Source organism: Callospermophilus lateralis, chromosome 15 (assembly GCF_048772815.1).
Source record: "Callospermophilus lateralis isolate mCalLat2 chromosome 15, mCalLat2.hap1, whole genome shotgun sequence".
NCBI classification, from domain to species: Eukaryota; Metazoa; Chordata; class Mammalia; order Rodentia; family Sciuridae; genus Callospermophilus; species Callospermophilus lateralis.
The window spans coordinates 84,866,290-84,891,830 of NC_135319.1; the positions used below are offsets into that span (position 1 = coordinate 84,866,290).

At 47.8% G+C, this 25,541-nt stretch overlaps 1 protein-coding gene across 1 annotated transcript in view; it reads right to left on the reverse strand.

Moving 5' to 3' along the window:
* The window catches only part of Fgfr2 (fibroblast growth factor receptor 2), a 97,731-nt gene that overhangs the window by 23,956 nt on the left and 48,234 nt on the right, over positions 1 to 25,541 (reverse strand). Inside the window, exons 5-7 of the mRNA XM_076834305.1 lie at positions 9,540 to 9,730; positions 7,020 to 7,164; positions 4,857 to 5,053 (exon numbers count right to left, since the gene is read on the reverse strand). Of these exons, the coding sequence (XP_076690420.1) occupies positions 4,857 to 5,053; positions 7,020 to 7,164; positions 9,540 to 9,730 (533 nt within the window). The remainder of the gene's footprint in view (positions 1 to 4,856; positions 5,054 to 7,019; positions 7,165 to 9,539; positions 9,731 to 25,541) is intronic.

Here is a 25,541-nt window from a genome sequence, read left to right on the forward strand (position 1 = left end):
ATACAACACTGTGTTTACTTTGTCGAGATGAAGTGTAGAGATTCAGATTTAATGTATAAATCTGGAAAATACTTTGGTTATAAAAACACAAAGCGGAAAAGGTAAGAAAATGCCCCCAGTGTAAAAAGGCCTGAGCCTGATGGTCCCATCCAAGGCATATCTTAATTTTACCTCCACGCATTTTTAGTGTGCTTTTAAAACCCCCTCGGGGACTGTAAAGCTCGACTGGCTTTCCCCTCACTCCCTTCCTCTGGAAGGGAACCTGTTCCGGGGGCTTGGCGCAACCCCCGCAGGCAGGTCCCCGAGGGCCGCCATGTTTCAGGGGCTGCTGTCCTTGGAATGGAGGCCCTGGGCCCCCACGGAAGCCCTTCTTCCTCAGCACTATTAGATTATCACTTTTTCTCCCCTTTTCCATGAAATTATAATTTCCCCTGTTACATATTCTTCAATTCCTACTTAAAAACTTCAATTCTGAAGTTTTCTTTCCAATTAAAAAACAAAAACAAAAAAAACCACCCCATTGTTGGTGAGAAGTTACTTCTAAACAATAAATGCTAACACTGGTGAACTGTTTTCCCACCAAACCTTGGAAGGCCTTTTTTTAAACATGTATTTCCATAGTCTCCAATTCAGCTTCCTTGCTTTCCGGAATGTCCCTTTACCATGTGCCATAAATCAAGCTTTTAACTAAATGGGCTTTTCTTATATTTCCACAGTACGTAGGGGAGATTAAGCAAGAAAGTGGGGTTGGTTTTTCTCCCCCTTGCTTTTTAAGGGGCCACCACGAAAGTGCTCTCTCTTCAAACGAGATAAAGCTGAACACCTAGAGGGGACCTCCCAGGGAGGACAGCGGGCAGGAGGGCGCTCTCCCTGTTTCCTCCTGAGGACAGCAGCCCTGGGCCGCAGCCTGCCCAGGAGCCTCCCCACACTGAGGCTGCGGCCAGCTTCCCAAACCAGACCAGGCCTGAGGACGGCACTTTTGCCCCAAGTCTCGCCCACATGGCCTACAGACACACAAATGTTGTCACTGGGTCAAACCGGGGGGTCTGCATAAAGCTTCCGGGGGTTTCTAGGTTGGGTCTTTCCCCTCCATAGCACAACTTGGGTAATTAGGCGAGGAAGTTTATCAGACGCCGAGTTTCTCCCTTAACGAGCCTCCGCCTCCCCCAGTCTCTTGAGCAACCTGTGAGGGCCGTGACGCACCCGGCCGGGCAGCCAGCTTCTACTTAGAAGGTCCTGTCAGCTAGAGTCCAGGTCAGAGCTTAGTCAGGCCACGTGTCCTTCGGAGGCTGAGAGAAGAGAGCCGCCAAGCAGGGGCAGGGGAAGGCCAGGGGCCCACAGAAAGGGCAGGTCCCAGTGAGGTGGCCCACGACCATGCTCAGCACCCAAGTCTTTCTGAACCAGCAAGGTTTCACGAGGCCCTTGGACTGCCCGCCCTGCAGAGGACATTCATGGGGTCTAGCTGCCAGGGAGCAAGCTTCCAGAAGCAGAGCTCCCTTCTAGAACAACTTCCTTCTAGAAATAGCAATCCCCCTCCGGAAACAGAGCCCCCTTCTTCGGTTTGCTGTGATCCAGGGTCCAGCCACACTGGCCCAGAACTGGCTCCAGAGTCACCTACTCCTCTCCTGCATCTCTACCTTACTCCTAGCCTCAAAGACATCATCACAAAAGACACCCATGATACTTTCTCTGGTTTTACTCTCCCTATATCTGGCCGAGAGGGCAAAACTGAAGCCTAAAGAAACGTCCCACCCCCACCTGTTCCCACCCCTCCCTCAGCCTCTGGTGAGCTGCTGGGGGCAGTGGGAGCTGGTGGGAGCTGCACAGGACATGACCATCCAGACAGAGCCCACTCTAAGACACTCAAATCTCCATCCTACCCTATGGGTGTTTCTGGCTCCAGAGCAAGGAGTTGACATACTCACTGAAAATCCTCCTCAGCACACCCAGCTTGTCCCCTGTGGCCCCGCACCACCCCACTGCCACCCCCAGGTGACTTGTGGGCATCACAGGGAGCAAAGCCCTCCCTTCAGTTCATAGGTGCACAGGCTGCTTCTCCCTGGCCCCTGGCCACCCTACAGGGCCACAGGAAAGCTAACAGGCTCACCAAGAAGCCCCTGTCTGGGTGGACAGCTGCTGGTCCCTTCTGACATGCCAAGTGCTCAGGAAACAGCAGCAGGTGGGCAGGGCAGCACGGTGTCCGAGCCCTGACCCTGAGTGAGGTATGAGTCCCCACCCAAGGGGGCTGCCCCACGCCACCTGAGTTTCCCCAAGCATCAAGGTGCATGAAAATTCTCAAAAATTCATAGTTACTGGAACATGATTCCAAGAAACTCCTTCTTTAGTACTGGGGGAAAAATCTGTTGTTCCAAAAAAAAATAACATAAATGAAATGTCTGTCTTGCACCCAGTAAATCCAGTGCAAATTAGTAAATGTTAAGAAGGAAAACTCACAACAGGATAAACCACCAACCTCTGGCAGAGCACATCAAGAGAGAGGCCTTGGAGCCAGGAAGACTCGAGTGTGACCTGTGTCACACAGGAGCTTGGGCCAATGCAGGATGCAAGTGACTTCCTGAGAGCCTGGGGGCAAGGGTCCCAAGACAGCCAGTGACGGGCTCACTTGTCACCTGGTGAAGACTCACTTCGCATCCCTGGGGCCTTTGTGTGGCTTCTCCCTCCAGCATGGTCGAATAGCCCTCTTTTACCTAGACACGGGACAGGTATTCCCCCCTCCACCAACGGGGCTCACTGAAGGGTGCTCTTTGTGAACAATGAATAATGCTCCCCATTTCACATATATGAAGAACTGGGGTGTGTCGACATTCCCCAAAAACTTAACTCCCAGAGATGTTTCTCCACTCCCATTTCTCTTGCACCACTTGCCCCTCTCCAACACAAGGCAATCACATTTCAAATAACAGCGTCCAAATAACTTTGAAGCCTCCTGTGGAGCCTGGGTTGGACCAAGCACCAGATGAAGGAGGACGAGTGAAAGGAAGGAGGGCAGAAAGCAGGAGGGCCTCTGTCCCCAGGGCTTACACAGCAAGCGAGAAGATGACCACCCTAAGTGGACATGGATGATGGAGAGAAGTCAGGGGATTTTAAGGCCACCTTCCTCTTTCATCCTAATAGTTACAAAAAAGAAAAGATGACATAATTACAGGATGAGAGCCTAGTTACGCCAAATGAGAGGGTTCCCCTGCTGCCCTATTAGAGAAAAATAATGGCAATGGGAACACCACTCCCTTTTTCCAACTCCCTGTGCCAGATCCCAGCGTGGATGCTTTAAGAGCAGCCCAGAGGTGACTGGTGAGGAGGGAGGGTGGGGCAAAGTGGCCACGTGGCCTGAAGCCACAGCACTCTCCAGCCAGGTGAGGGTCATCTCAGGACTAGACTCTCCAGAAACGGGCCAGGCAACTGGCTCTGGGCCATCACTGCTTCTCTGGCCTCACAAATGACAGTGCTGTCACTCAAAATAACAACAGCATTCTTGGTAGCAGATATGACCCAATGGGCCCCCTTTCTCCCATGTTCTTGGCACAACGTGATCATCTGCCCATACTTAACACACACCCAGATTCTATCCTCAGCCTCCACGAAGACAGACCTGCAAGGGACATGGTTCCAAAGACGTTGGCAAGGACCCATTGAGCCAGGAGTTTGGAGCTGGCCAAGGACAGCCAGATCCATGCGGAAACTGTTGCTGATCAACTGGTCCTTAACCCTTCCCAATGCCTTGTCCAAAAAATGCCATGGATACCCAAGTCCTACGACCGGAAGGGAGCTGAACCCTGAATTTCCCAAAGCACTTTTAAGAATCACCTGGGAACTTGTTTAAAATGCAGATTCCTGGCTCTGTTCAAGATCTACTGAATAAGAATCAGGGCTGGGATGATGGAATCTGCAATTTTAGCAAACACCTCATAAATTCTACTAAAATTCACATTGAAGCAAGGCCAGTGAGCTGCCGTAGCACTTACTACTTTAAAAAAAAAAAAAAGGAAAACACTTTATCAGAATCAAGTTCCAAATACTTTCCTAAGACTTCACATTCATATGTACCCTCCCCTTGTTCCTTCATAGCATTTCCTGACCCTTGGCTTAGGGCACAGTGAAGACAATCTCGTCCCATCTCCCAAAGCCAAAATCAACCAATCAGAAGGCAAATACAAGAAAAGCAGCCACCAAAGACCAGGTTTAAGGTTAAAAGCAATCCTTTCCCAGTTTCATAGAAAAATCATTCTACCACCAGGCCCATGGCCACACCTGTGACCTACTAACAAAAGTAAATATATATAATACATGCATTCAACATCATTTTAAAGAATCAGAGGAACTCAGCCAAAATTCAGATTGGAAATAAGTAGTTCAGGTACATCTCTGAGCCCCAGGGTTCAGATCTTGACTTAAATTAAAAAGGACTAGAGTTTCTTTTCTCCTAGTGGTATAAGTCCCATCCAATATCCATGCCTACCTCAAATAAAATAAAATAAATAAATAAAATAGATACAGGACACTAACGTGGCCTATGATGAATAGACAGCTATACTTGGAGTCTCATTAAACACACAGATGCAGACACCTCCAGAATTATTTCCAGTCCTGCTGAGGACCTGACTCTCTTATTACTGTCCTTTCTTGACCTTGGAACTAGATCTCATTTACCACCCCCACCCTCCCGCCAAAGCACTGTGACTTGACTCTCCAAGCTCCAAGTGCTGAGCCCACCAGGCAGCATCACACAGTGATGCTCAACGAAGAGAGGACATCAAAGCAGAGGAAAAGACCTGAGAGCTGGCTGGGTGGTTGGGAAGGAGTAAGGTTCTTTAAACTCTTTATCTACTTTCTGTTACCTGTCTCCGCAGGGGGATGCGCTTGGTCAGCTTGTGCACTGCAGGCTGGCTGCTGAAGTCCGGCTTCTTGGTGGTGGTCTTCATTCGGCACAGGATGACTGTCACCACCATGCAGGCAATGAGGAAGACCCCTATGCAGTAAATGGCTATCTCCAGGTAATCTGGGGAAGCTGTGATCTCCTTTTCTCTTACAGGAGCTAGATGGCAGGTTGCAGGAGGAGGAACAGATAAGCAGGCCAGAGAGTTAGGGCAGGGGAGTGATGAGTCACAGTGTAATTAAAGGAATCAAAGGCAACAGCCATTCTCCAGTCAAGGTAGGCTTCCCCGTAACTCAAGGCTGCAGGATAACAGGGGCCCAGTTGCAAGTGCCTCTGGCCTGAGGCTCTCCCAGATGCAAACAAATGACCGTGGGTTCCTCACTCCACCATCAGGGCCCAGGAGGTCACCATCTCTGGTCTTAGTGGGTGTCTGCCAGCACTGAGTGGCTGACACCAAGTTACAACGGGCAGGCAACAAGCCACATTCTATTGGTCATTTGGGCAGAGCTGGATCATTGACTGCACCCACAACAAAGGGACCATCTTTCATGGTGGCCTCTGAAGGCAAACCAAATTCAAAGTTCTTGAACATGAGCGTGCCCTTTTTGTTCCTAAGGAGGACATGATGGTGCTTCATGTCACTGGGGTGGGCTCTTCCACAGCAAAGCCCTACAAGATTGTTTTTTCCCAGATGCACACAGACAAGTGTTCAGCTAATAGGCTGTCCCCCAAATGTTTTGATTTATTTAATACAGCCCCCCATGCTATTCAGTTAAACCAATGCATTCTTTATAAAGACAATTATGATATAAAATCTTTATGCACAAAATACACAAAGTTTATTATATTCCATAATAACCATTAAGAGTTCTGTATAAAAATATAAATGGCATTGCATGTGCATACTTATGTAATTAATTTAGCAACTTTTTATATCAAATATTATCTGTCCCCTTCTTAGTCTTCACTGATCAATTTACAAGCAGTGTATTTCCAAACAGTATTTTTTTTTTTTCCCCCAAACTGCATTCTTAGTTAATGGGCTAGTATTATCAGGCAAACTGGTTAAGAAGTGCCAGTTAGGCACCTGCAGAATGCAGTACTGCAAGTTAAAGCAAGCTCAACAGGAGAGGCATCTCATCATTTTTCAAAGCAAATATTCATAGAGCAGATTCACAACAAAAGGAAAAACGGATGCAATGGTATTAAAGCTTATACATTTTAATCAGAAAAAAAATACTTGCAAAGATAGTCAACTCTCAGCAGCACAGCACAAAATGAAATGATCAATTTATTTTTACTAGATATAAAACAGGCATGCAGGTAGGCACTGTACTCTAAAAACAAGGAATTAATAACTGGAGTGGAACATCATGAGCTAGCAAACCATAGTCTATGCAGTTTCACAAAGGAAACAATAGCAGCAAATGTAACAAAGAAAACAGGGTTTGTCAAGACTAGAACAGAGATGTTGGTTAGACTTAGCAGCAACGTTTAGCAACAGGGCTTCACTGATGTTTATTTCTTTGCAGGGCAGAAATAACATCAAGCCTAAGATGGCACAAGCATGCTCCCTAGAAAAGGCCAATGAGAGTCCATTCTATTGCAACATGCAACAAGCCACCGATTCCCAAGGTAGGTAACACACTGCTTCTGCACACCTACGTTGCAGGGTGCTTCCCCCAGGCACCCCAATGGACATCCATCTGCTCACATCTCATTAGAAACACAAGAGGGGGAGAAAAACCACATATGGGATTTCAACGAGATGGAATTTGCAATGAGAAAAAATTACTTTGAATTTTATAAAGTAATTTTTACTTCTTCTTTATGAGAAGGGGGATGGGCTAATTTATACATTGGCTCCATGACTCACTAAAAAAAAATATAAGATCCCTTTGGGTTTTAAGGGTGAAATTTTACTTGATCATAAATGTGAGTGTGGGATCTCCTTGTAAGTGAATTTCCAAAGCAACTTTCTTAATCCCTGGGGGATCATTTTGCATATTTTTCAATCTTTATGCAAGGATAAAAGGGGCCATTTCTGAGAACAGAAGCTGTGTTAATTTTATAGCAATCAACCAAGAAAAGGGGAAAACCCACGGAAAGAAAGAGCAGTATATACCTGGCAGAACTGTCAACCATGCAGAGTGAAAGGATATCCCAATAGAATTACCCGCCAAGCACGTATATTCCCCAGCATCCTCAAAAGTTACATTCCGAATATAGAGAACCTCAATCTCTTTGTCCGTGGTGTTAACACCGGCAGCCTAGAAAACAAAGGAAGCGAGAAAAAGGCTAGAGACAGGAAGGACTGTGGAGGGACCACGGAACCATGGGCCTCCACGGCAGCTCCAGGAGACGCTGGCCACCGCGAGATTCCAACTGCAGCCATCCACAAAGCCCACAACCAAGACCCTGAGCACACCGGCCAGCTCACCTCTGCAGGCCCGTCACCACACCGGCTTCACCACCTAGACATGCATGCAATCAAACGCATGGAAAAATCAACCCACAGAGGTCTGTTCGCTGGGCCTTTGCTTTGGTTTGGATTGAGGAGATGGCTTTCCAAAGGCACAGTGCCCAAAAGGCTAATTTGGCTTCTGGTCTTATTGGCTGCAGACTCCCAGCTTGAGAAAAGGATGGTTCTATCTAAATGGCTGTGTAAGAAAACAAAGCACGGTAGACGAGCCCAGGTGGACACCTCTCTTGTCCCCATGGCCCTGTGGGAACCAACCAGGGTGGGAAGGTTGTCTTGGTTACCAGATCCTTAATTTCATTTTTGCAAAACCATCTTGCATCACAAAGCGTTGAAAGAGAATGGGAGAAAGCATGATCTTGGCAAGAGAAAACCTGGGCTTTCTGTTGTGGTGGTTTTTCTCCTTTTGTAATAAAAAAATATTTGAACATGAGTCATGACAAACCAAGAAGGTCCACCTTCTGCCTTTGACAGCGTTCAGTAGTACGTTCAGTGGGTAAGACGCACTATCTTCAAATTTAGCGTAGGGTCCACTATGGAACCGAAGAATTTGTCCAAGAGACTTTCCTGGACAAATAATATCATGCCAATATTTCTCTAAAAATCTGGAGTAGAAGGACATATATTTCTGATATTTGAATGCTACAAATTCAAATTGTGCCAGTGTGTGTACAAAACGGTGCTAATGTGCAGTCATGGTGGGAAACGTGCAGCCCGGACAAGATAAACCAGAAGAGATGACTTAGAAAACTGGGTAGGGGTGGAGGGCACTCTTCAGAAGAAGTGACAGCAGGCACCTTGAACATTGTGGGCATTTTTCCATGGCTGCTGGCACCGTGCCAGCCGCATCACCAAAGAAAGATTATTATGAATATACCGAGGCCACAGGGGTTATCCTAGAAGCTGCCTGCAGGCTCCCAAAGCACCAAGTCTTTTCAGCTTCTATATCCAGCTTTCTTTTAAAAAAAAAAAAAAAAATGAAAACAAAAACGAAAACATGGTTACCTTGCTGTTTTGGCAGGACAGTGAGCCAGGCAGACTGGTTGGCCTGCCCTATATAATTGGAGACCTTACATATATATTCCCCAGCATCCGCCTCAGTCACATTGAACAGAGCCAGCACTTCTGCATTGGAACTATTTATCCCCGAGTGCTAGAACAGACATAGGAGAACAATATAACGGCCAACCAGGAAGGACCGAGGGCTGTCTATGGTCCCACCACCAACACACCACAGGGTGACAACCTCCATTACGTTCAAAGAGCTGTGGGCTGAGGGAGAATGAAAAGAGTGGGGCGATGGAGAGGATGTGGGGTGCGGTGACTGGCAGGTGGAAGGGGGAGAGCCGCTGCCCAGGCTGCTCACCTCTCTCCAGCCTTTGGACCCTGGGTATTGTTAGCTGGAGAGACGCTCGTGGTGGGGAGTGGTTGGACACCTATGGTTCTGGGGAAGCCTGTTCTTTTGAAGGACATTCTCTATGGACAACTTAACCCAGGAGACATGGGAGGCAGGGGGCTGAGGATTAACTGAGCTGCCACGTGCTACTGCGTCCTGAGAGCGAGTGAGATGGGAAACAGAGGCCGGTGCTACAAAAATGGAGGCTTGCAAAAAAACAAACAAACAGACAAACAAGGAACACAAGGGGGAAAAACTTATCACGGGCTTAGAAATATGGCTCAAAGTTTACTCCTAAACCATATGTGAATGGTTTAGGGAATCTTTGAAAAAAGTTTTTTGAAAAAAAAAAGTTCTAAAAGGTAGTTACTCAAATTCGATCCTAACATATTAATAAAAAAAAAAAAAAAAAAGAGTAACATCAAGCTCTTTCCATCAACTCCATCCCACTGACAACTGCACGACCATCTTGTAGGGGAGACAACGTCATGAGGCCCACTTTTATAGAGGTGCAGCTAAGCCTCGACGTTTTGTCTAAGATTTTTAGGGCTGACAAACAGCTCAACTAGTCTGACTCCAATTTTGGTCATTCTTCCCCGACCCCATAGTTCCCTTCTGATATTTTATTAGCAAGCCTAAAGATCTGCTAATTCCTTAACGTACTGGCCAAAGAGAGAATCATCTGTCAATTCTAACAGGAAATCAAAGAACCTGGCCAAACCCACTGGGGAGCCCAGTCTGGGGCCCCCTGGGATTTGGAAAGTGCTCACCTTTAGAACCTTGAGGTAGGGCAGCCCGTCGGGCCCATATTTACTGCCGTTCTTCTCCACATGCTTGATCCACTGGATATGGGGCTGGGCGTCGCTGTACACCTTGCACACAAACTCCACATCCCCTCCGACCACCGTGGAGGCGTTCGCCGGCAGTCCAGCCTGCAGGATGGGCCGGTGTGGCGACCGCTCTGATGGAGAGAGGGGAGAAAGGACAAGCAGGGGTGGGAGGAGGAAGAGACCCATAAATAAGGTGTGCTGTCCAGAGGGCTGCTGGGGGAGCCAAAAAGGCCTCCGTCTGCTGGCTGACTCCTCTGGAATAACACGGAGACCCCATGCACGACAGAAAGGACTTCAAAGGAGCCTGCTGGAGCACAACCCTTGTCGAAACAATTCTTATTTAGAAAAATCAGGAAAGAACTTATTATATCCCAAGTTATCGGTTAGCCGTGGCCACCTGACGAATAAAAGGAAAGATTTTATTTTGATAACCTGAAAGACAAATGGCAACAGGGGACCGCTTCACCGAGTGTGCTTGGATGGTCTCCCAAACCCACGGCAACACTGAGCCTAACTTCACGGGCAAACGACAAGACACCTCACACAGCCCCAAGGTCTGGGTTACCAGACCTTGATTTGGAACCTCTAGGCCCCAGAACTAGAAGCAAATGTGTGTTGTATCAAGCAAATTCATTTGGGATCATTTGTTACTTTAAGCCATTCATCTGTCCCAATACCGCCCATGCAGGCTGAGCAAAGAGACCAGCCCACCATGAACACCAAAAAGGCCCCACTCCTCATGGTGTCTCCTGAGCATTTCTAAAATGTCCTGAGAAGACCTGCATCCCTTATTTTAAGATATAAACTAGAAACCTGAGTCTCTAGACCAAACTCAAAACTGGATTCACCTCTACCAAGGAGCTTAGTCATTGATTGGCTCTCTATTCACGCATTCATTTATTTAATAAATGTGAATGTCACTGTATGCCAGGAAACACAGGTACTAGCAGACAGTCCTTGGCTTAACAGATGTGGCCCCGAAAGAAGCACAAGGAGAAGCCAGTCCCCAGCCTGGGCTGACTTTTGGACTGTCTGGGAGAAGGCCCGACACAGGGGATGCCTGTCATTGCTTCCTGGGCCGCTTGTCTTGTAGCTCTTTCTCTGCAGAGAGAGTTCTCAACAAAGTGCACCCCCACACACACTTCCTGTTGAGTGGCTTTCAGGAAGGTTCCTCTCCAGTGGAGAGGGGCTCTCTGCAGAAATCCTATTGAGGCCACCAAGCCAAGGTGTGCTGGCATCTACACCCAAGGTTCCTCAAGAATTAAGCAAAAACCAACTGAAAGATGGGCTAAGGACTGGAACAGACGTTTTTCCAAAAACAACATACAAACGGTGAACAGGTATGTGAAAAGATGCGTCATTACTAACCCTCAGCAAAATACAAATCAAAATCACCATGGGCTGTCTCCTCACCCTGTTAGGGTGGCTATTGGGGAGGATGTAGAGAGTGGATCTCCTGCCCACACAGCTGGTGGGGGTGCAAAACAGTGCGGCCTCCATGAAAAACAATATGGAGGCTGCTTTAAAAAAAAAAAAAAAAAATCAAAAGAGAACGACCATTTGGTCCCACTTCGAGGTATTCATCCAAAAGAACTCAGGACCTGAGACATGAGCACACCCACGTTCCTCACAGCTCCACTGTCAATCAAGATATTGATTCAGCCAATAACCCAAATCTCCATTGACCAATAAATGGAAAAATTAAAAATGTGATCTCTACATACAACGGGAAACCATTAGCTTAAAAAAAAAAAAAAAATGGAAATCTTGCCATGGATGACAACGTGGATGAAACAGGGCAGCCGCGGAAGCACAGGCACTGCAGGATGCAGCTGTGTGCGGGGTCTGCATGAGCCAACTGCATACCCTCAGAGTGCAGGGGTGGCCGCCAGGGCAGATGGGGGATTGCTGGTCGGGGGCATAAACTGTCAGTCAAGCAGGATGAATAAATTCCAGAGATCTGCTGTACAACCTTGCACTTACTCAACTGAAAGATGTTAGATAGCAGATGAGGACATGTTAGGACAGAACATCTCGTGTGAGGTATTCTCAAAAGAGGCATGGTGGCCCACGCCAGTAACCCCAGTGCTTCGTGAGGCTGAGGCAGGAGGATTGCGAGTTCAAAGCCAGCCTCAGCAATAGCGAGGCACTAAGCAACTCAGTGAGACCCTATCTCTAAATAAAACACAAAACAGGGCTGGGGATGTGGGTTAGTGGTCAAGTGCCCCTAAGTTCAATCCCTAGTATCCCCCCAACTAAAAAAAAAAAAAAAAAAAAAAAGATAAAATAACCACAAGTTCACACAGCAGTGCTGTCAGGGGCACACTCCACCCAATCACTGCTCTACCCTCACGCTTACATGTACCAACCAGCCTCCCTCTTTCTCCCTGAAGTGTAGGTACCACTGCCTTCAACCTGCAGCTTCAAAACAGCCAGGGGAAATGAGGATGCCCGGGCCAGCCCAACACACCAAGGATATCTCCATACCACACCTAGGACCCTAGTGCTCTAATCAGAATGATAGATGTCTAGGCCTTTCTATATTTGGGGCTTTCAGATTAAAATATCATTTAGTGGAATTTGTTGGACAAGAGCCAGACCATGTGCAAATTGATTTTACTCCACCAGCCTGTTGCTTGCCCTCAAAAACTTTTTAAGAAAGAAAAAGTACCAGTGGTTATCTTCAGCACATTTATTTCTATAATCTCCCATCGCTTCGCAGATACCTATGTCTCTGCATTATAAAGATAAGGATGTCAGAGCCCTCAAGAAGTCATTCATCTGTCCCAATATCACCCATGCAGGCTGAGCAATCACCCCACAAGTCAAGACTTCTAGTTTTTCTGGGCAGAAAATGTCAAACCTTGGTGTCTTCAAATGTCATGTGAAAGCGCCACTCTTTGGCTGACATGTTTTCTCAGGCACAGGCCATGGGGCCCGGTGTGTCACCAGCAGTGAAGGAGGTATGGTTTCATGGTGGCTGGCTCCGTCCATGTGGGAAGGACTAAGCTGAGTCCACTTACACACACTCCTCTTTCTCATTCCCCAACATACCTCCTACCAAGAGATTTAACAGCTTAGAGAGGCCATTGCCTGGGCTGGACCCCGCAGCGGGTTCACAAACATGCCCCTTTGTGCCTGTCAAGACCCCTTTGTACCTGCTCATTCCTTCCCTCAGAAAAGTGAATTGTAGGTATCAACTCATTCCCTGGCTCAGTGTTCCATTCAAACATGTGTATGTGTGTGTGCTTGTGCGTGTGCATGTGTGTGTGTAAGACAAACACTGACAGTGGGCCTAAGGTATCTTTTGAAACAAAAGTCCTATAAAACCTTTAATATCATAAGCCAGATTTGCCATATTTCAGAACAAGCCCTCTTTCTGAAACATACTAGTTTCTAGTAAATCGTTTCACAAGCAAACATCACTGAGCACATCCTACCAAAAAACGCTGCCCTGTGAACAAGGAGCGCTTTCAGAGCACCACGGCCTCTGGCCTGCGCCAGCCTCGGACGGGCATCAGTCGCTGGGGCGACACTGGCAGGGCCCGCTGCAGGGCCGGAGCCTCGCTTTCCTTGTGGTCAGAGCACTGCTGAGCTGCAGTTATTAAGTTATTCCACTGTTATCCGGACTATTTTCACCAAAAGAAAAAAAAAAAAAAACCCCGTGCAATGGTTTAATGTTATTACATTTGCGAATTACAGCATGCCAAATGTCACCGTTGGCAGACCTGAATTCATCTTTGCAAATTTTCTCACCTTAAATGAAATAGCCTCTTAGCCACCCCTTCACCCCCTCTGCTCTTTCTCACTTGAGGTACAAAAACTGCAGGCAGGATCGTTCTGTAATAGAAACCTTACACCATCTTCCAAAACTTATTACAGCTGCTTTCGGTATAAAATGAAACCTCCGAGAACGTTATTTAAAATGTTTTTAAAAGTCAGTAGGCCTCATGTTTCGTTTTTCCACATCAGGCTTTGATTTCCTTTGCAACCTCATTCTCTGCCCTTAAACAAGTTGGAGAACGAGGCCTGAAACATCTTGGAAAAGGTCCCAGGATGCCAGCATCTGCCGAGCGCCACACACCTCTTCTCGTCACCTTCAGCCATGGATCGCGCCTTGGTGTCCACCACCCTGAAGAGCAGGGGTCAGGAATGGATGACGGTGCCTGGACTTCTGTTGTGACTTCTGAGGTGCTGGGGCAAAAGCCAGGCACGGATGGCCATGACGAAGCTGTCCGGGCAGAGGGGACGGGCCAGGGCAAGAGGAACAATGGCCCTCCAACAACGAACCTGCTTCCCCGGAACCTCACCAGGCCCTGGGCAAGCAGAAACCCTGGGTTTGCAACTTTTCTCAGCAAGCTGAAATCAAAGGGATTAGTCCAGGAATTATTTCTGCATGAGGGACGGAGCCCAGCGCTGGCTCAGCTCTTCTTCTGTGTGATAACAAAGTCACATCTCCCCACCAGGAGGGATTTGCCATGTTAAGCAAGGTTCTCTTTTGGCATGTTTCATTCAGGTGTTATATAAAACAGATTTCTCTCTCTGCAGGAGGAGTGAAATAAACCTGTGAAGAACCAAAGGGCTGATGAACAGCTCACCTCTGATTTTTTTTAATACTTATTTTTTTTACATTATCTTTGTTTTATTTTTATGTGGTGCTGAGGATTGAACCCAGTGCATCATGCGTGCGAGGCGAGCGCTCTACCTCTGAGCCACAATCCCAGCCCCCTCACCTCTGATTCTTGACTGCAATTTTAAAATAGGTATGTTCTGAGCTCGGCAGGTTGCACGTGGACCATACGTGGACCTGAAGCAGGGTGAGAACCTTCATTTAAAATAGCGATTCCAAATTAAGACACGATGGAAAGCTGTCCAAAGGGTGCGGCTGCGGTCGACAGGACAGTTGGCTGCACTGCTGGAATGAGGTTCCACCGAATCAACGCGTAGTAAACACAGACTGGAGCCCTTAAAACACATTCCCTCCCGCCTTCACTCCCTCTCCCTCTCCCGCCCGGTTTTCAAGTGTCCACTTCACTAAAGCAGAAAGCGCAGCTGCTAAGAGGCTAAGTATCCATGCTGGCCCTCTCAAGTCCAGCTCTGTCACTGGGGGCCATAACCAACGACAGACTGCAGAGGAAAACACAGCCTGCTTCATTACAAGAAGTAATCATGGAGCGAGAGGGGAAAAAAGAAAATACCTGAGTGACAAAGAATAAATCTTTGTTAATTGACCATTGAAACTTTACAACATGCCAGTCCTCTGCTGAACATAAGAATAGGCTCACTCATAAGAGATCTACAGCTTTTGCTCTGACATGGCTAAGGCCATAAAAACATCCACAGAGCAGAGAGGCCTCCTGTCTACAGGCTCAGTAAACACGCATCCCAGAGATCAGGAGGAGAACCAGGCTCTTAAATTACACCTATAAATTAATCAAGCCCAGAGCCGCTGGTTTACCAGCACACACTGGTTGGTCCATTTCTCCCCCCAAACTTAAGCAGCACTTGCCACAAAGAACCAGCTCAAAACCACTCTCTGGCAGCAGGACACCAGGAGTCTGTGAACCGAGTTCCCCGGGATGGATCTAGAAGTGGCCAGTCTCCTGCTCTCCGGCCCCCATTCACTGAAGGAGCGTGGATCACCTTACCTGCTCTGCCTCTAAATTAAAATCAAAATTTAATTACCCTTCCTCCAAAATGGCAGTTTCTTAGCAACTGCAGGGAGCTGAATAGGGAAAGATTTAGAAAAAAAAGATTTAGAAAAAAAGTGAAAACAACTGAGAATTCTGTTTTCTAAAGCCCAGCCTAGCTTTCTTAGAAAATAATAGGCAGTGGTTGCTTTTGTTGCATAAAAATGCACTAAACCACTTAGCATGAGGATCAGGGAGGAGGAGGAGGAGGAGGAGGGGGAGGAGGAGGAGGAGGAGGAGGAGGAGGAGGAGGAGGGGAAGAAGGGAAGAGGAGGAGGAGGCCCTGCTTATCAAAGCCTTCTGAAGTTGGAGGAGCCAGATAACTTGCTAAAGGCCTCAAGGCTCACACAATTACTAGAGTGAGTTCACTGCCTTGCCAAGGCTTGGCCCCAGGCAGCCAAGCCAGACAGGCTAAATCCAGTTGGGTTCTGAGTTTTGTTTTGTTTTCCCCAAGTTTTAAAAATGATCAGCAGAAAAAGGTAAGACCCGGTTGGGAAGAAACCATACACTTGGGAAAGAGTCCCACTGGCCATGGCCAGTTCTTCAGCATGTCCTGTTCTGAACAGATGAGGGCCCTAGGCGCTGGGCACCCTGAGTGACTTCAAGAAACAAAACCACACCCTGTACCTGACCAGTCTGCTGCCCCTGACCTCCTCCAGTATTGTTCTCCCATCCCCTTTGCTGCACGGTCACCCAGAGCCTCACCTTCTGCCCAGACATCTGCCTCTGGACACTCATGAAGAATGGGGCTGGGGATCCAGCATCATTTTGCAGAGACAGCAAAGTCTGCAGAACAAGCTTGTTTGGGGAAAAACGAAGTGTCTTTCCTCCAGCATGGGCTGAAGTCACAAAGTGACTCGTGAGGGTACGCCATGTGAAATGCTAGAAGCCAAACACCACTAATTCCTTTGTGCCTGCTCACCAGCGTGGACAGGCGGGGTGCAGGGCAGGTGGGGGCTGGGGCCTGGGAAGACCCGCAGGGGAGGCGAACACCTTCCCTATGAATGTCACAGACCATGTGATTTGGCTGGGACTGAGCAGCTTTTACCTGCAGGGTGTCAATTTGGATCTTCTCCTGAAGACAAATTACAGGAGCAGGACTGTGTGTGTTACTTACGCCTCCGATGTTTAAGATATCAAGCTCTATGACTTCATAAAGTTAAGCCAGAGCTGAGCACTCTTTGGTGACCAGAAAGCCATGCCAAATTTAGATTTTAAAAATGCCTCTCCTTTTGTTAAACGGAGAAGTATCTTTGAGATGATGAGAAAGTTCTAGAGACGGACAGTGGCAAAGGCTGCACAACGATACAACGAAGGTGCCGAACATTGCAGAATCGTCTGTTCAAAAATGGTTAAAATGGTAAACTTTATGCTATGCGTCTCTTCCCACCCTTTTCTGAAAAAAGAAGATGTGGCGAAGGCCACAATGGCAGAGTGCATACGATATGTTTCCAGGGTCACGGGAAAGGGCCCTTCTCAGATCGCTAAGTGTGTTTATCTTGTCGGATTTACCAAATGAAAGCTTTTCTATCTTCAATACAAAGAATCCGCACAAGGTCCCTCCCTGTACTGTGCGCCAGGGTGGACACTGATGCAAGCTCAGACGTCAGGTCTCCGCAAGCTCCCTCCTGAGGAGTGGGGGTAAACACAGCTGAGAGCAATCCCGCTGGGCTCCAGCACCTCCAATGGCTTAGGAGGAGCACTCCTTCAGGAATGCAGCATCATCAGCTGGTGTCTGCCTAGCTGGGTTTCCTCCATGGGAAGAGCGTGCTGGAAAAGTTAGCTGGTTTTCTGTTTTGTTTGTTTTGTTTTTTTAATTGTTCAAGAATTTAAAATACCCTTTTGTTAGAAAGGCTGAGTTTCAAATTACAGTAGCATCTCCTAAATGATTTGCAAAGATGCCAAAAAAAAAAAAAAAATCAAACCAGCGGCAAGCCCCTAGTCAAGTCAAAATGAATTTCCTTAAGCTTAAAATGTTTTGCAACTATTTACCAAAAAGACCCCTTTTGAAATCTGTCCTAAAAAAATATTCACACAGGTGCCTAATAAATGGGTGTAGACAAAGCTTGTCATTGTAGCATTTTTTTTTTTGTAACTGGAAAATAAAAGATGTGCACAACCTCAAGGTGATTAAATGACTTATGCTATATGCATGACGGGACAGCACACTGCTGCTAATAAGCATGAAGATCGATGTGGACATGGAAGAATGTCCACAGTACAAATGTTCCTAGCTTTCATCAACCCCCATCCTCTGAAATGCCTTTCTTCTAGAGGAAGTCCAGAAAGACCTATGCTAATCTCTCAGATATGTTTTGCTCCTGGGGTGGTTGGAGCAGAAGAAAAAGCTTTCAGCCCATCTGAGCAAACAAGAAATGCCTCCCTTTGGCACAACGACATGGGAGGTTGAACAATAAACCCCATTTGTTTTCTTGGGGACAAAACTCAGACACTGAAAATAACTGTGGTTCTAGATACTCCTTAGGACAAGCATCACCTAAAGAGAGGCTTTGACATTGTCACCCAGATCTCAAAAGGCTCAGATCCAAACTCTTTCTGAAGGTGCTATTCCGCTCCCTGCTGGGGGGGGGGGGGGGGGGGCGAGATGCCGCAGTCAGCCCCCACCAGCCCATAACAAGCACTCCACCATGATCTCACGACAGGATGATTTGGCTTCTTTTGGACAAAACCACAGATTTTAAGGACTATGTCCTTCACCTTTCTGTCTCATTCCAGGGCATGAACCGAACCAGTAAGGTAAGAACTTCTTTTTTCAAGTGAAACACAGCTTCCAAGACCCAGTGCTCAACCCTCCTCAGACCACTACCTCCCTGACCCGGGAGAGGACATGGCTGGGCACTGTCTGATGCACCTTAGGGAGGGATGGAATTCTACAGCGAAGGTGCTCCAGGAATCTCCATGTCCCCCCATCATCTCCTCACTGTGACGGTTTGGGGTCTCTCACACTATGAAATGAGAACTCCAAGGGGACAAGTATGTCTCATTCAAGTGACTGTCACCTGGGAGGCTAAGTACAGGCTGTGCTGACATTACGTGCCCCGCAGCCAAGGGCTCAGCATTACAAAAGAGTGAATACAGGCAGCCCCAGCTGGAGCGCTCTATTCTCCAAACAGGGACACCAACAATCTCCCTGGCCCACGTCTCTCTTCTCAGAAGCAGGAGAACAACTTCTCCACAGCAACACTGGTGTCCTCCGCCATCTTCTCCCCACAGCCTCCTGCACCAGACCTGTTTCGGTGACAGACCTCAAAGCCACCCTTCCAATCAGACCTGTTCTCCAAGTGGAGCCTGTCACAGCCTCCCTTCTCCTGGACTGGGAACATGAACCAAACGTGAGCAGGGGAATACGCGCTGGGGCCCTAAGGGAAGGAGTCAGTGAAAGCAAACCCCCGGGGCGCACCTCTAAGAAGGAGAAGAACTCAATGGCAGGTCCCCATGCGCATCCCAGGGGGGTGGCATGAAATCTCCCAGTGGGGTCTTTCGGTTTGTATAAGTAGCTGTTGATTAAGCTGTGGTGAATAAAGTGTTTACAGAAAACCTCTCTGAAGCTCCTGCTTCAGAACTGGAACACTCAGCACTACAAAATCCAAATGTAATAACTCGTTAGAATACTCTTCTATTAAGGTTAGTATGCCTTACCTAAAATACTAGGAGCTAGTAATCTTTCAGAATTTGGACTTTCTCAGAGGTTAAAATATTTGCATAGGGGCTGGGGACGTGGCTCAAGCGGTAGTGCGCTTGCCTGGCATGCGTGCGGCCCGGGTTCGATCCTCAGCACCACATACAAACAAAGATGTTGTGTCCGCCGAAAGCTAAAAAAATAAATATTAAAATTCTCAAAATAAATAAATAAATAAATAAATTGAAAAAAGATATTTGCATAGACCTTACCAGTTGAGCATCCCTAATACACAAAATCTAAAATTCAAAAGGCTCCACAATCAAACTTCTGTAATTTTGTCAATCAATGTGACAATCGTTGGCCTATAATGCAATCAATATGATGTCCAAAAGTTTTGGACTTCAACCAAGGCATTGTGGCATATACCTATAATCCCAGCTATTTAGGAGGCTAAGGCAGGAGGGTCGTAAGTTCAAAGCCAGCCTCAGCAATTGAGCAAGACCTTGTCCCAAAATAAAACAAAAAGGGCTGCGGATGTGGCTCAGTGGTTAAGCACCCCTGGGGTCAATCCCTGGTACCAAAAAAAAAAAAGTTTTGAATTTAAGCTTTGGGACTTTCAGATCAGGGATGCCCCACCGTATTTCAATTTGGCACACAGAAACCTAAGTTCTGGAACACTGTGCATTCTGTGACTGATGTAGATAAAGCCTTATCTTCACGCCAAGCTCACTACCCAGCTCTGATAAAGTGGCTCTCTCTGTGCCCAGGCCTCACCTGCATCTCACCTGCAGGTATGGCAAAAAGACCTGCTTCTTATATAAAACTGCAAAACATTGGGGCTGGGGCTGGAGTTCAGTGGTAAAGTGCTTGCCTCACATGTGTGAGGCGCTGGGTTTGATCCTCAGCACCACATAAAAAATGAATAAAGATACTGTGTGTTCATCTACAACTAGAAAAATATTTTTTAAAAAAGTGCAAAACATTAACCTGATCATAACACTTCTGCATCCTCTTTGCCCACAGACTCAATGCCAAAGATCAACCACAGACCAAATATTAGCCCTCTCTCCAGCCACCTCAGCTGGACCTCCTGCCTGAATCAAAAGCAATCAATAAAGCTTCCTTCCTCAACTGTGGACCAAAGGGCACCTGGCGGCTTGCAGAGGACATGATAAAAACGCTGATGTGGTCAAGCACTAACATGCCCCATCCACGCTGGCTCCACAGAGCCCCTGCTCCCAGAGCCTGGAAGGAGTCACTTCTTGCTGGGTTGCCGGAATTTGGAGCCATCATGCTGTTGTCCACTGGCCAGCCTTTGCCCCTGGTAGCTCTGCTGTGAAACAGGAATGAAGAACTGCTCTGTTGCAACTGGACACTCATTAAACAGTGGCGACCAGGAGTTTTGAAATTTCTGTCCTGGAGGACGGGCTGACGCCGACCACTCCTTTAATCGGGAACAGGCTGTGGATCTCACTGGAGACGGGACAGGAGGTGTGGGATCACCTGCTGAGGGTCACCTGGGGCTGTTACTGATGGCAATGCCCTCTCACCACCTCACCTCCCAGGGCGCTGCTCAGCATGTGGGTCATCACCCCACGGGACAGCTGAGAGGACGGAGCCTCAGAGACACCATCACTTCCTAAGGCTACAGAGCTGGCAAAGGATGGACGGGATTTGACATCCCCACCAACTCCGTAATTCCCACCTGAACATCCTCAGGTCAGCGCGCTCTGGCAAGGAGACCCCCCAGCCAACCTCGGTAACCAAGGGGTTTGGAGAAAAGGCCAAAATGGCCGCCCAAGCCACTGGAGCAGCTCAGGTACACACTTCCGGCTCAACCGCTGCTCCAGTGCCACTCAAACAGGGCCTGCCGTGACCTGTGACCTGGCAAGCCACCTCCATCCCACCTCGGTAGGGGGCTCTCTGCCTCTCTCCAGCTGGACTGCAAAACCCCAGCACGGGCACACCCAGCCAGTGTCGGCCTCAGGCCCCACGTCTTAGCCTCAGAGCAAGAAACGGAGAAGAATTCACTGGCTGCAAGATCACAAATGAAGGCTGGCCAGGAGGCTCGAGGTCAAGACGCTTCAAGTTCAGAACCTCACAGGACTCCAGAGAGCGGAGGAAACAGAGCGCTACAACCAGAGGGAGGCCGGGCATGTGGTGCACTTCAGTGCTTCTGCCAAGGCTGCTCCTCACCGCCGGGCAGACTCGGTATGAGCCTCGCCCATAACTAACTAGGCCACCCGTCTTCACGGACGTAAAGGCCATTCTGCTCCATGTTCACATTCCAGATGTGGCCCAGGGCCTCCCAGTCCTTAATCCCTGGGCCTTCACACCAGAGCCTCCGCATTCCTGGGACAGAGGCTCTTCAGGGCCTTTGCACAACTCGGGTCGTCTCTCCGACTGGAGCTGGGGACTGGGCTGCAGCCGCGCAGTGCCAGGGGGCGCTTAGAGTGAGAGACGCCTCCTTCCTCCTGAGCACACACCTGAGGGGGAGTCAGCGTGGAACGGATTCCTTCATGCTTTCGGGCCGTGTCCCATCATGTCCAGAGCCAAGTGACAGAGGGTTTATGTCAAGGCGAGTCAACAGAGCCATTCTGGTCTGTCACCAGACAAGTTGGGGCTGGTGCTGAAGCTTGCACGATCTCCACCCAGCCAGAGGGCAGTGCAGCCCCCGATGGGCCCCAACCCGCCCCTCCAACACGGACTGCTGCTCACGCTTCAGCTCCGCGGTGGGGTGAAGTTCTAGAAAGGTGCATTCACAGGGGAGAAGCTACGGCCAGCCTCAGCAAACGCACTTGTCATCCTACACACCCAATGCCGGGTGAGTGGTCTCAGCGGGTGCAGAACTGGAACCCCCAGCAGGAAGAGCTCACAGTCTTTGAATACTTCCACCTCCTGTGGTTTTGGCAGTGAAGAGCTGGAGGTCGGGTGGGGTCGCAGCAGCTCCTTCTCAGTTGCCACTGGTCCACACCACAGCGAGCCCAACAGGAAGGCGCTGGCATGCCCTGACCCAGGAGTCAAAAAGGCCTGGGCTGAGACCTGGCTCTGCCGTCTTCAAGTCTTTGCACGAATCACTCACCCTCCCGGAATGGATTTCCTCTGCTGTAAGATGGACGGGTGGAGGTTGGGATCAAGAGGCCAACTCAGTGAACTTCAAGCATTTGAATTCTCTGATTCTCTTCTGCCAAGTGCAACAACCCAATCAGTCTTAGGATGGCCTCAATCAAAGGTGGAACTAGGAATTGGCAATGGCAGCCAGCCACTGGCCAGTTCTGTTGGTACCAGAATGGCATTCAGTCTGTTTAATAAAACTTCTGATGGAGCAAATGAAAGCTATTAAAGATACCTTCTAACCCTCAAAAGGATCCAGCTTTTGAAGGGGGGAAACTGGCATTGGTGGCTGGTCACCTGCGTGCCAATGTGGCATTTTCACCTACTAACCCACCTGAGGACTCACGAACAACTGTGGGTTGAACTTGTGGCCCCAGGAGTAACTGTCCATGTCCAAATCCCTGAGCCCAAGGATGTGGACTTACAAAGAAACCATGCCTTTGCAGATGTAATGAAGTTAAGGATACAGAGATTAGACCATCCTGGGTTTAGGGTGGGCTCTGAATCCAATGACAGGTGTCCTCATAAGAAAAAAACAGAGGAAGATCTGAGATACAAAAGTGAGATGTGTGGGGGTAGAAGTGATATATCTCTAAGTCAAGAACTGACAATGGCCACTGGAAGCTGTAACAGAGCCATGAAACCTGGCGACACCTAGATTTTGGACTTCTGGGCTCCAGAAGTATAAGTGAATGTGTATGTATTACTTCAAACATGTTTGAGGTCATTTGTTATAGCAGCTCTAGGAAACTAATACAGCCATCACAGGAATGAAGCAAGGATCGTCATTCCCATCCAACTGATGATAAAGGTGAGGGTTAGAAGAGCTAAGCCACTTGTTCCAACTCACCTGGTGCCCAAGTGTGCCCTCGGACAGATGTTCTACTCTTGTCACACCACCAGGCTGCTTTCGTTTCTAACACTCATGAGTCAGGCACAGTGAAAATGTCGAGTTCATGACTTATCCTAGATGCAGCTTCTTGGTGGCAGCGCTCCCATCAGATCCAGGGCTTCAGCATCCCCCACTGATAAACCACAGCAAAGACTGACCACCTCCCATAGCCAGCCGTTTTTTTTTATTGCCACAATTACAAGACGTGGAGCTTCGAGCTCGTTTTCCCTTGAAGTAAAAGCTTGAAAAGTAATGGTGTCGATTTTAATGAGGATCACACAGGCTCCTAAAAGGACTCCCACAAATGCAAGCCGCCCCCCCCCCTCACTCCAACGGCTTGCTGTTTAATTCCGGGGCACAACAACGTCACTTAAATTACACGGCCTTTCCACTAAAGTGCTTATGGGGGATGCCTTTGCAAGGAAGAATTTCAGTGAAAAGATCTCACCCATTCTGATGCTTCCTCACATCTGAGCCACAAACCCAGGTATCATAGCAACAAAAATAAAACCTCACGAGAATGTGAGCAACAACAGAGCTCCTGACTTCCTAGGAGGCAGGGGGAGTCGCTGATAAGCCGTGATCACGCAGCGACACACTAAATTTGGGCCCAAGGGCCACTAGAAAGTTTGCGGCTGAAGCCTGAATCGTTCTTGTTTCCCTTGCTGAGATGTTCATAAGGACTGCCAACCCTGTAAGTCTACACGAGGCGCTTTCGCTGACTCCATTCTTATTAGTGCTTCTCAAAGCAATTACTAGGGTTCTGAGCAAAGATGAGAGTATTTCACGCCTCCATCTTTACTGAAAATGTCTTATACTTCGCTGTCTTTTGGCTTCTATTTATAAAGAAGGTTCAAGGCTTGGAAAATTATTGGAGTTGAGCTTTAATGGATATTCACAACCAGCATTGTGTCATTATTGGCCTGCGTTTAGCTGGGCGATCTCCCAACTTTGTGACATAATCAGGCCTCTCTCTGCGTTACTCCATGCACCCGGGCTCCCTGCACATTACCCACTGAATCACACGCTCTTTTCAGCAAGACCGATTGCCAGGGGATTAACATTAGACAGCACAATTCCATTATTCAGCAGCCCAATTCAAATCCCAACCCTAAACTCTGAGAGAGACTTCAGGGCTTCACAGGGATGAGCTGCCAGAAAGCTCAAAGGGGAGGTGGGTGAGGGGCTTTTGAAAGCCTGACGTAAAGACTCAACGGAAAACCTGCCCTAAGCAAGGGCCTGCTGCTGCAGGGCCTATGACAGGACTCTGGGATTCCTGGAGCGGCCCCAAACAACCTCAATGGACAATTGATGGACCTACGCAAAGCCTCATCCCTGAAGATGGCTGGAGCACCACTGGTTTTTGTTTTATTTTTTCCCTCCAACAATAAATTACTTAATTACAAAATTAGGTATTTAGAACTTTTAACCCAAAATCCGACTTGCTTTCCTTAACTGGAAACACTTCATGTCAAATGCAGTACACATGCGGCCCAAAGTAAATTCCAAGTCACGTACCCTTTGATGGATGGATTTATATATAGTACATTAATGCCAAAATTCATATTAACCATTTTCTTCTCATATTTGAATATTAGGCCTCTTTCTGTTTTGTAAAATATATGAACATAGCAGTTCTAAGAATCATACCACAAATCTCTACAAGAAAAGGGGACCGTAAGTCATTCTTTATCCATAGGACAGACATTGTACAAAGGTCTATCAAATCCCAAATTAAGGCTTCAGAATGACTCAAATGCTCAAATAAATCTTCTTTTCAGGGGATGCTTATATGCAAATGCAAATAAAGACTTTATCGTGCTTTCTAAGGCAGAGTGTCTTGTGAATTTAACTTCATTTAATTTGACAGAAAGCCAAAATAGTTTTAATTTTCTGTTAACCTAAATCTTCAGTTAACCAAATCTACACCATTTATTTAATCCAGTTTTTGTTTGTTTTTTTTTTCCAAAGGTTTTTAATGGCTTGGAGGGCAATTCAAATACCTGTGGAATTTCTCTCTGCAAGGAGTTAACACATTTTATTATGAAAGGAGAAGAGATACCTACAGTGAGATATCACTGGGGGCACCTTCACAGGAAGTGATGTAAGAGACTGTGCCCCAGAGCAGTGGGTGGGCATGTGCTCACAGAGCGACCAACAGGTAGGGACCCTCCAAGACAGAGGAGAACCCTCTCGTCATCAACAAAACCCATCATAACAGGCAAAACTGGGGAAGATATAGGAGCTTGTGAGACACTGGGCTACAAGGCTTAAGATGTCTGTTAAAATGCCTCTTCCTCCGCGCACTCGGACGGAAAGTACTTACAAACTCATCCATGTCGTTCCCTCTGCCCAGAGGAAATTCATTCCAGGAACAGACCCTGACCCGGAGAGTCGGGCAACTCCTGACGCAAGGGGTCGGGCACCTGGACGCCCATCTTCCTGCAGCCAGCGGGGGCTCAGCGCTGGTGATACCTTTTCCTTTCCTCTTCAGCCCACGTGACACCGTGGCCCTTCTTTAGGAAACGTTGCCTCTGTTTTTTTGTTTTTTAGGTGTTTTGCGAGTGCGCGGGGCCAGGGGGCATGTAGTGTGGATTGAACTC